Genomic DNA, 11,513 nt, shown 5'->3' with positions numbered 1-11,513 from the left:
TGCTCAATATTTGTGAATATGAAAAAATCACCCGTGTATAAGTGACAATGACTCATACACTCACGTGTGTGTGTGTGTGTGTGTGTGTGTGCGTGTGTGTGCGTGTATGTGTAAGTGTCAACTACTTGATGATTTCGTAAAGTAGTCGAAAGCATCCTTGAGATCCAGGCTCTGTAATCGGGTACAAAATACTCACGAAAACGAGAAAGCTGACAAAGATTCGAGTACCGAAAAGGCTTGTGTTAGCCCCCCACCCCTCCCCACCCCCCACCCCACCCCCACCCCACCCCCCGCGTAGGATTGCCATGACCCACGCGAGTGAAAATCATCGTCGTTCCTCTTCGCGGGAGATTTGCTGCAAACTGATGTGTCATCACCTTCTAATGTCGCCATGCAGTTGTAGTGGGGGAGGGGGAATCATTCCCTCCCCCTAAGCCCATCCCACTGAATCCCCTCTCCCTCCCCGTCTTCTACGGTAGTGCAGGGGGAAATTGTGAATTGTTGAAAGCAAAAATGAATTTGCAGGACGATTCTCCTCCGGAGGGGGGTGAGATTTCATTTTCTCCTTCTCCTACTCCTTCATGTCTAGCTTCCTCCTCCACCTCCTCCTCTTCCTCCTCCTCCTCAAGACCCTATCCACCCTCCCCCACCCACGATCGTTCATCCTCCATCTCTTAGCCTTGGTACAGTAGTAGGAGTGACAAGTGAAAGTGTACGTAAGTGTAGAGGCGAGGTAGGAGGAGGTGGTGGTGGGAGGAGGAGTGGGATGAAGGAGGAGCATGTTAGGAAAGGAAGGAGTCCATTGAGGGAAACGAGACGTCGACGGGAGTGTTTCTGGGTTCCTGCGTTAGTTGCTTCTCCTGCTCGGTAACGGCGTCCCCATTGCCAGTAGCTGGTTCCTCCTCTCTCCGTCAGGTGTTCGAAGGAAACGTGTCTTCTCGACTCCATCAAGGCGTCAGATCCGCAGGTGAGTTTGGCAAAACTTTTTTCTCTTGATGGTCATGTTAACCGTATATATTTTGCAGCTTGTGGATGTGGAACAAGTCTTGTGTCTGTGTGTGTGTGTCTTTGTTTGTGTGTTTTATATACACAGTGAGCTAACAACATTTAAAACCCACTGACGTGTGTGTACCGTTGAAATCAGCAGCTCGAGCGAGCTAACAAGGTTTGAATTAACCATTCTCTTGGAGGGAATTGCTCCAGGATGAATTATATTAGTTTTTTTATCTAGAGCATAACGTAAAGAATTATTCATTTGCTTCTCAGTTTTGGCATTTTAAGTTTTTAAAAAGCAAACTGAACTTCAAACGTTAACATTTTGCACCGTTTTGATTCAGTATTTAAGCGCAGATTTATACGTGACATGGATATGTATGTGATGGTGTGCACACGTAGCCAGTGTATGCGATATGCATATAATTATGTGCTGTGAGTATGAACTTCATTTAAAAGTTTATTGGGAGTTCTATTAGTTTTTAGGTAAAATGATTTTCATGAAAAAATAGAAATGTAAAAGGAAGTAATACGTATTCTTTTTCTAAGGCTCACTAATGATTGGTAACGGAGATGCTATAGAAAGCAGTGAATATATATATATATATATATATATATATATATATATATATATATATATATATATATATATATATTATATATATGGTGTATATGTATATATGTATATGTGTATATATATATATATATATATATATATATATTATATATATATATATCACCTTTGCGTAGCATGAACACCTAATCTCAATTGACATCTTAATGGAGACTTGCAAAAGTTAAGCTTGATCCCACTCCATGCCACCACAGCAAGCAACAAACATTCTCGTATCTAAGTCAAACAAACTTGCGAGGAGAAAAAGGTGAAATGTTCTACTGGGCGAGCTTCTTCTTAATATGGCAAGACGGGTCAGCTGGGCAAGTGTAGTAACCTGCTGGTGGGGGTGGGGGTGGGGGAATTGCCAAAAGTGGTTACGTCATCGGCTGGCCACGTACGTACTACGTCCCTGGAAAGGGAGAATACGATGGTTTCCCTTTTTTGTGTAGTTTTCGATTATTTGGTTTTAGGTTCTTGTCTGGGGATTTTTTTTTTTTTTTTTTTTTTTTGTCTGAGGATCATTATTTTTCTTCTTGTCTGAGGATCAGTATTTTTCCTGTTTGCCTTGTCTGAAAATCACTTTTTTTTTGGTCTGAGAATGACTTTTTTTTTATAATTTTTTTTTCTTTGTATGATCATTTTTTCCTTGTTTGTTAGTGTTCTTGTCTTAGAATCACTTCTTTCTGTTGCTTTTTCTTCTTGTCTGAGAATAACTTTTTTTCTTAGGATAAATGATTATTTCTTGTCTGTGGATCACTTTAGTTCTTTTGTTGTTTTTTTTCCCACTTTCGTTTTCCTCCGTCTTGTCTCTTATTCTGAAGTTGAACTGGTACCGCTAAAAGTCCCCTGACTTCTCAGTTTCTTTATTTTACTTTTTCATATTGGTATATCCTCATTAGCATCTCCTCAGTTTTAGTTTTAAATAACTTTTTACTTAATTTTTTATCATATCCGCGTTACCAAAATCCTTCAGTTTTCAAAGTTTATCAGTACCTCCCTAATTTTGGGTATATGTCAGTCTACTTCATATTTAACAAATCAGCGTTTGCTTTTACCAAAAGCCTTTAGCTTCCAATACTTATCCGCATCTTAATTTTAGTTAAATGTCACGTTTTACTGTTTTTTTTTATCGTATTTGCGTATCATTCTACCAGAATCGTTCAATTTCCAATGTTTGTCAGCATCCTAATTTTGGTTATACATAACTTTTTTACGTTTTTTTTCATTCGCCTGTTATTATACCAAAATCCTTCAGTCTCCAATGTTTATCAGTATCTCCTTGATTTTGGTTATACATAACATTTTTACGTATTATTATTATTATTCTTTTGTTATTCACCTATTATTATACCAAAACCCTTCAGTCTCCAATGCTGATCAGCATCTTAATTTTGGTTATACATAAGTTTTTTTCGTTTTTTTTTATTCGCCTATTATTATACCAAAATCTTTCAGTCTCCAATGCTTATCAGCATCTTAATTCAGGTTATGCGTCACTTTTTCCTTCATTTTCATGTTGTTAGCATTCCCTATTATCAAAATCCTCCAGTTTCCAATGAGACCATCAGTCCGGTCAGGACGAATGAGTGAGGAGCATTTTCTCTCCAAACCTGTTTCTTGTGGGCAGGCTTCGTGCCCTCCATGGGTGGGTATAAACAATGCGATGGTTATGCCAACTACCACTTTCACTTTCCCCCCATGTTTCCAGGAAACACTCCTCGGATGTACGACGAGGTCGGTCGAAGCTTCAGGTCAGACGTCTGTCTGTGTCTGTCTGTCCGTCTGTGACAAAATCGTGGAAAGTTTGCTCTTATTGGGTTTAATGTCCTCGGTTTACAAAGGAAGGCGTTTCCCCAGTTCCTCCGTCCTCTCTTTCTCTCTCCTCATCTTCTCTTCTCTCTCTCCCTCTCTTCTCTCTCTCTCGATTTTCTCTCGGATGGGTAAACAATTTTCCAAGGATAATTTAATCCGTTTAAATCTCTCTCTCTCCTCGTCTCCATCTCTCTCCTCTGTCTCTCTCTTCTCTGGTTCGGAAGAAAACGTCAAGATTTTCTTTCTCTCTCTCTCTCTCTCTCTCTCTCTCTCTCTCTCTCTCTCTCTCTCTCTCTGTAGAAACGTCAACGAGTTTCTTTCTCTCTCTTTCACGATATCTCCTTGGATGGAGTAACAAGTCTGTGAGACATCTTAATCCTTGTAACTCTCTCTCTCTCTCTCCTCTCTCTCTCTCTCTCTCTCTCTCTCTTTGTAGGAACGTCAACGTGTTTCTTTCTCTCTCTCTCTCTCACGATGTCTCCTTGGATGGAGTAACAAGTCTGTGAGACATCTTAATCTTCGTAACTCATTCTCTCTCTCTCTCTTTGTAGAAACGTCAACGAGTTTCTTTCTCTCTCACGATGTCCCCTTGGATGGAGTAACAAGTCTGTGAGACATCTTCATCCTTTTAACTCTCTCTCTCTCTCTCTCTCTCTCTCTCTCCTCTCTCTCTTCGTAGGAACGTCAACGAGTTTCTCTCTCTCTCCCTCTCTCTCTCTCTCTCGATGTCTCCTCGGATGGGCTAACAGTTCTTTGAAACATCCTAATCCTTGTAACTCTCTCTCTCGATCGATCGATCGAAGTTTACTTAAAAAGTTAGAGCGTTGTTCTACCTGGACATGTGCACATATAAATTATTGATTAACCACTTTGTAACTTTTGAAAATCTCTCATTTACACGGACTCTTTTCCAGAACTGAAGATAAAAAATTAGTGTTCCATCTTCTGTAAATAATTGTGGATAAAAATGCCAATACAATTGTTATATCTATCTTGATATAATTCAATGGTCTTGATATGATTCACAGAGCTTAAATTGATTCACAGATCTTAATATAATTCACAGATGTAGGTGTAATTCACGGGTCTTAGTGTAAATCACAGGTCTTAATATAATTCAGATATCTTAATATAATTCACAGATCGTTTACATAATTCACAGATCATAATATAATTCACGGGTCTTCATATAATTCACAGATCTTAATATAATTCACAGGTCTGGATGTAATTCAAAGATCACAATAGTATTCACAGGTCTTAATATAACTCACAGATTTTTATATTATTCACACATCTTAATATACAGAGATCATAATAATTTATAATGCTCAGATCTTAATATATTTCACAGGTTTTGATATAATTCACAGATCTTAACGTAATTCACAGGTTATATAATTCACAGTTCTTAATATTCACAGGTCATAATATAATCCTCAGATCTTAACATAATTCACAGGTCTTGATATAAATCCCAGACCTTAATATAATTCACAGTCTTGATACAACACAGATCATAATATAGTTCACAGATCTTAATGCAATTAAGATATTAAAAACCCATCTCCTTTATTCTCATTTTCTGTTCCTCTCGGGCACCACCAAATTTAAGAGGGTGAAATGAGTCGTATTAATATTTTATGCCATGAAATAAACAAACTCACAAAAAAAAAACTAACCAGTTGCAACCGTTGAGATTTAAATGGCTTTCAAACACCGCTGAAAAATAAGGCATAAACCGGTGAGCGTGAATGCCGAATGAATAAAAAAAAAAAAAAAAAAAAAAAACTAAAATAAAAGACCTGTTGATCATGAATGCTGGTGCAATATTGTTCTGCACCGCCGATCTCGTGATGCACCGACTATAAAAATGAAAAAAAGAAAAAAAAGAGAGGTCGCCTCTCCTAAACCGGGCTGAGGCAATGTGAGATGTATTTATTTATTTATTTATTTATTTATTTATTTATTTATTTATTTATTTATTTTCATTTCTATGCTTTCATTTTTATGCATTGTTTGCCCGCGATCATTCATGATGAATGCCTCTCTCTCTCTTTATTTGTTCATTTTCCTTTCTATACTTTTATTTTTATGCATTTTTTGCCTGCGATCATTCATGACGAATGCCTCTCTCTCTCTCTCTCCTCGTCCCGGCCCCGTCAGGCGAATTTCATCCTTACGCCAAGAGGGCTTTTTGGCCTTTGAGTCGGGAAGTCTCAAAATTTTAAGTCTCCCGATTAATTTTCGTACTTATCTCCTCGGCGAAATGGAAAATAAAGTCTGAACTGTTGTGTTGTTCGTGTGTTCGGTTTTTGCTGCTGCAGCAGAGATCATGCAGAAATTAAAGAATGCAATGTTGTCATAACGTCAAGTGGATGGAAGGATGGCCTCTCGTATTAGCGAGTGCTAATTGGAATCCAAACCTCTCTCTCTCTCTCTCTCTCTCTCTCTCTCTCTCTCTCTCTCTCTCTCTCTCTCGTGAGGGGTAATAGACGTCAATTTTTCTCTTCGTTTTACCATGGAAGTAGGTATCATCCCAAGCCCTGTGTGTTTGTTTGTCAGTGGTCTCCGTTAGAGGAACGCATTTCTGGTCTCTCCACAATGCAAATAGTTGCAACCATCCTCTCTCTCTCTCTCTCTCTCTCTCTCTCTCTCTCTCTCTCTCTCATGACTAACGAGAGGGAAAATGTATGGATGTGGGTTCAAATTAAACATTACAAACGAATTCGTTCTCCTCTCTCTCTCTCTCTCTCTCTCGCTGGATAACTAGACCTGAAAAATATAAGGTAAGGGATGTTGGTTTCACATTAAATTATCAAACGAATCGCCCCCCCCCTCTCTCTCTCTCTCTCTCTCTCTCTCTCTCTCTCTCTCTCTCTCTCTCTCTCTCTCTCTCTGAATAACGAGGAGAGGTGAGAGTGAAGAATATATGGGATGTGGGTTTCACATTAAATTATCAAACGAATCCCCTCTCTCTCTGACTCATTTGAAGGGAAAAGAGGCAATAGTATCCTCCATCTTTCCCTCATTTTAGGGGGGAAAAAGTCTCTCCTCTTTTAGGGCCTAAATTATGAAATACATTTTACCTCCGTCGATCGTTGTTTATCCAACACTTCTAGCATGCTCCAGCTGAAAGCATGCAGGCTCTCCAAAATCACATTGTAACTGTTAACGCGTATCTACTGTAAATACGGAGCTGTCTTTCCACGTAACGGAGAGAGAGAAAAAATATTTTCCTAAAAGTCGGGGCGATTGTCTCGTTCATGGTTTGTGAGAGAGAGAGAGAGGAGAGAGAGAGAGAGAGAGAGAATATAATGAAAATTTACTTCCGCGTATTTTTAAGATGTTTAAAATGCCGCTGTTCACATATATATTTGTTTAGTTCCGAAAAACAAAAGGTGTCTAAGAAATGCTAAAATTTTTACCATTCAAAATTTTTCTCTCTCAAATCTAAGTTTGCAGCAAAATGCTTTAGAATGATCTTTATTATATTCAGTTAGGTGCCAAATCCTGTTAAGCCCTTTTTCATCACACACGCCAATTTATATATATATATATATATATATATAATATATATATATATATATATATATATATATATATATATATATATATATGTGTGTGTGTGTGTGTATGTATATGTATAGTATGTATGATGATGCGGTATGTGTGCGTGTCTGTGTGTACGTGGTCATGTTATGTGTGAGTTCTCAAATTCTGTGCATATGCATTAGATTACATGACTGTTTATACATTCCCGCCTGCAAAATATATAGGTCTTTTATGTAAGAATTAATTGTACGTATAGTGTGTGACCTAAATTTCAGCGTTTTCTTTCCAGTGAGCTTTGTTTTGCAACTACTAGTGAGATCAATTCAAGTCTACCTTCGAATTTTTAAAATAAATCTTTTATTTCTTTGTCCAGGAACAAAATAAATAGAAGTTTTGATTACCGGACTGAATCGCTCATCATGGCGTCCATGGGTACTCTCACGGGCATTTTGTTCTTTGCCCTCCTGATTCTCTTCATCTCGAGCCCTGCCGAGGGCCTTCCGTTGGAGAACCTTTCGGGGGGCGCCGTGCCAGGCGCCTTCGACAGGTCGAGTGTAGAGTTCAACCCCAAGTTCGACGCCTTGGCTAAGATAGCTGAAAAGAGGAGTAAGTATTGTACATTAGATCTCTTCTTGGTTCAGTTTATGTAATCTAAATGGGTATTTGCATTCCAGAAATAAGTGTTTATCTTATTAGTTCAGTTTAAGCATTCTCAATTAACAGTTGCATTCCGAAAATAAGTGTTCATATCTCATTAGTTCAGTGAATGCATTCTCAATTAACAGTTGCATTTCGGAAATACATGACCATATCTCATCAGTTCAGTAAATGCATTCTCATCGAACAGTTGCATTCCCGAAATAAGTGTTCATAATTCATTAGTTCAGTAAATGCATTCTCGATGAACAGTTGCATTACGAAAGCAAATGATTTTATGATGAACACTACAATGGTGACGAATGCGTCAGGATAAATATTAGTCAGTTTTTGTCAAATGTTTCTGAATTTCTGATATGTATTATTTTGTCTACTTTAGCATGACATTTGTAGATGCCTGATGAATAAATGAATATTTCCTGGTGGAAGCAAGGGAGAAGTTAGCCACCGAATTAGTATATCAATTTCTTCTTTTCATATAAACAAAGTAGATGAAACAGGCAAAGGTAAATATAATCAATTACGACCAAATTCTGCATTATCAGGACGGGGATAAACCTATCATTAGAATTCAATAAAACGCCAAATAAAAAATAATTAACAGCTTTTCTGACGAACACGTCAGAAAAGCTGTTCATTATTTTTTTTTTTTTTTATTTAGCTTTTTTTTTTTTTTATTAAATTCTTATGATAGGTTTATCCCCGTCCTGATAATGCAGAATTTGGCCGTAATTGATTCAATTTACCTTTGCCTGTTTTATCTACTTTGTTTGTATGAAAAGAAGAAATCGATATATTAATTCGTTAGCTAAATTCTACGTCGCTTCCGCCAGTAAATATTCATTTACTCATCAGTCATCTACAAATGTCATGATTACGTAGCGGAAGTTTTCGTAGTTACGTAGTAGCTACAGTAGACAAAATGATGGATAGCTTAACCTTCTGTGGCATCAAAAGTGACGGGATTTTACCTACCCTGTGATAACTAATTCATATATGCTTAGTTCAGGAGATAAAAAAAAAAAAAAAAAAAACAAGTTCATATGAACTTATACTCTTCATAGTTCACGAGATTTAAAATACTGAGCTCAGACTTGTAGCTTTCAGTATAGTTCTGCGCCCTTGGAAGGTGATCCTCCATCCAGATGTCTGTTCCACCTCTCCTGAGGGGTAATTTTCGTATCCCTCACGAGAGGTGGACATACATCCTGCCTATATGAACTCTCTCGACGAGAGAGACTGAAAGTTTCCAGCGCTGTGATTGGCTTATCAACAGCCAATCAGGAGCGTTGTAAGGGACGAGCCTAGACATCAAATGCACAGTTGATGTGCATCTATACTATAGTGCATTGCCCTAAAACTTGACTTTTCTTACTCCTCGTAGGTGTGAAGTCCCTTGACCTGTCTGCTGTCGAATCCGCTTCGGAGGAACCCTCTCCCGAACCCGAACCCGAGCCTTCAGGTTGAAGGAGGACCTCGAAGTCCTGAAAGGAAGACCTCGACGCTGGCCGAGGCTATAGCTACCTACTAAGTGTTTTGGGGAAGTTCAGCAGGTGATAAGGACCAGCCTCGACGGATGCAAATCTCCTGTGCATTTATGCTTCTTTATATATAAATATATATATATATATATATATATATATATATATATATATATATATATATATATATATATATATATATAACAGTAATTCTTCCTTCTTATTTATCTGTTTGTGTTGTAACGGCCAGTGCAATTAAAGAGTATTGTGATCAATTTAATTAAATTGTAACTTGTGACAAATCTGATATGCTTACGCATAAATGTTCGTTGACGTTCTGGAAATTTCATTTCACTCCCCTTTGACATTGTACGATAAGTATTATTTGAGAAATAAGTGAAAGGAGTTCATTATTCCCAGATACCCAGGAAGCAAACCTTTCTTAAACCAGACGTAAAGGGTCTTAATATATAATGGAATTGACTTGTGAAAACACACACACACACACATTATATATATATATATATATATATATATTATATATATATATATATATATATATATATATATATATATGTTTTTCTATTTTGTCTTTCATTCCATTTTAGATTACATGTCAGAATAATTTATCTAGTTTAATGTATCAGATAATATCTTAATATATAATGGAATTGACTTGTGAATACACACACACACTCATACTTTAATTCCATTTTAGATTACACGTCAGAATTATTTATTTGATTTAATGTATCAGTTAACAGCTTAATATTTCCTGCTTACTGAATAATGCAGTCTCAGTTCACCTTGTCTATCTCATCTTAAGTGGAAGGATAGATAAATTAAAAACAATTTCAATATCGTATGTAATTATTACCCCAGCTACAAAATTCTCTTACTTTTGTTATATTAGTGTTCCGTATGTCTGGTTGAACCCCCCCTCTCTCTCCCTATGTATACCCTTATTTATATTTTATGAAGGTTGCTTTCTCTCCCACTTTTTCTTCATGCATTTCCTTTGATGTATCTCTCTCTCTCTCTCTCTCTCTCTCTCTCTGTTATTACATGAATGCGGCTGCTCTCTTTATCTCTCACCTTTGTTTCCCAACTCCTCTCTCTCTCTCTCTCTCTCTCTCTCTCTCTCTCTCTCTCTCTCATATTTTACTTGTATGCTTTCTCTCTCTCTCTCTCTCTCTCTCTCTCTCTCTCTCTCTCTCTCTCAGTTATATTACATGAACGCTGCTCTCTCTTTATCTCTCACTGTTGTTTCCCAACTCTGTGTGTGTGTGCTTGTGCGTGCAGTGGCGCCCCCTTTGATATACATTATGAACGCCGCTGTATTTGTAATCAGCTCGGAATAGATGATGAGGTCTTTGTGGGACAATGCTTCTGAATTTTCATTTGCGGAATAATTTCGAGAGCCGAAAGAATAGACATGGCGTTTTCACCGTCGACTGTACTTAAATAACTAATATCTCTCCCATTTTAATTTGTAACGGAATTTTGAGCTTCGTTTCCCCTAATTTGAAGAATACATCGAGGCTTCTATGTATGCAGTTAAAACCGGCGTTTATGACACATGCGTAATTCATGATCAAGGGTCATATCGCTGCTGCTGCTGGTGGACTGTTTACGCATTTATTTGTTCGCGTTGTTTTCATCTGCATGTTTCGGGAACGTGTTTTACGCTTAGTATTCTTGCAATTTAAGGCGGTACTTGCAATGTGCATTTCGTTATTTGGGTGTACTGTAGATTTCAGTCACTTCTGGAAGGGCAAAGTTAATTGTACACTGTCTTTGTATGTTTGCGAATGTTGATTACTTGCAACATTTTATTAAAAGGAACGTAAATGTTCTTTGGTATCATTGTAGTGTTGAAGAATCACGAGGAACTACTTAAGCTGAAGAATAAATAGCGTATAAAGATATGGGAGTGCATACAGTTTGCTATTTACGAGCTGTATTATGCATTTTATCAACCTACAGTGCGTGTTATCCCAGTTGGATCTCGGGAGAGGTTCTGGAGGGAAAACCTGAAGGTATAGGACTATCGCTGTCAAAAAAAAAAAAAAAACTTCATGCGGTGCACTGTAGGCATTACTTAAGGTTTTCTTTGCAGCGTCCCTTCGCCCCCTAGCTGCAACCCCTTTCGTTCCTTTTACTGCACCTCCTTTCATATTCTCATTCTTCCATCTTACTGTCCACTCCCTCTTAACAGTTGCTTCATAGTGCAACTGCGAGGTTTTCCTCCTGTTGCACCTATCAACCCTTCTACTGTTAGTTTCCATTTCAGCGCTGAATGGTCTCATAGGTCCCAGTGCTTGGCCTTCGGCCGAAATTCCATATTCTGTTCAGTTCAGAAGAAAATAAGTATTTCCATTGAGAAACGAGAAAAATCC

General features: G+C 37.7%; 1 protein-coding gene across 1 annotated transcript in view; it reads left to right on the top strand.

The window, feature by feature from the left end:
* The window catches only part of LOC135198281 (uncharacterized), a 50,193-nt gene extending 49,322 nt beyond the window's left edge, over positions 1-871 (top strand). The window contains exon 5 of the mRNA XM_064225851.1: positions 590-871. Coding sequence (XP_064081921.1) covers positions 590-871 — 282 coding nt within the window. The remainder of the gene's footprint in view (positions 1-589) is intronic.
* Positions 872-11,513: the final 10,642 nt, after the last annotated feature.

Source organism: Macrobrachium nipponense, chromosome 22 (genome assembly GCF_015104395.2).
Source record: "Macrobrachium nipponense isolate FS-2020 chromosome 22, ASM1510439v2, whole genome shotgun sequence".
Taxonomy (NCBI): domain Eukaryota; kingdom Metazoa; phylum Arthropoda; class Malacostraca; order Decapoda; family Palaemonidae; genus Macrobrachium; species Macrobrachium nipponense.
Note: the sequence above shows the minus strand (reverse complement) of the source record. Positions and strands in the feature narration are given on the sequence as shown.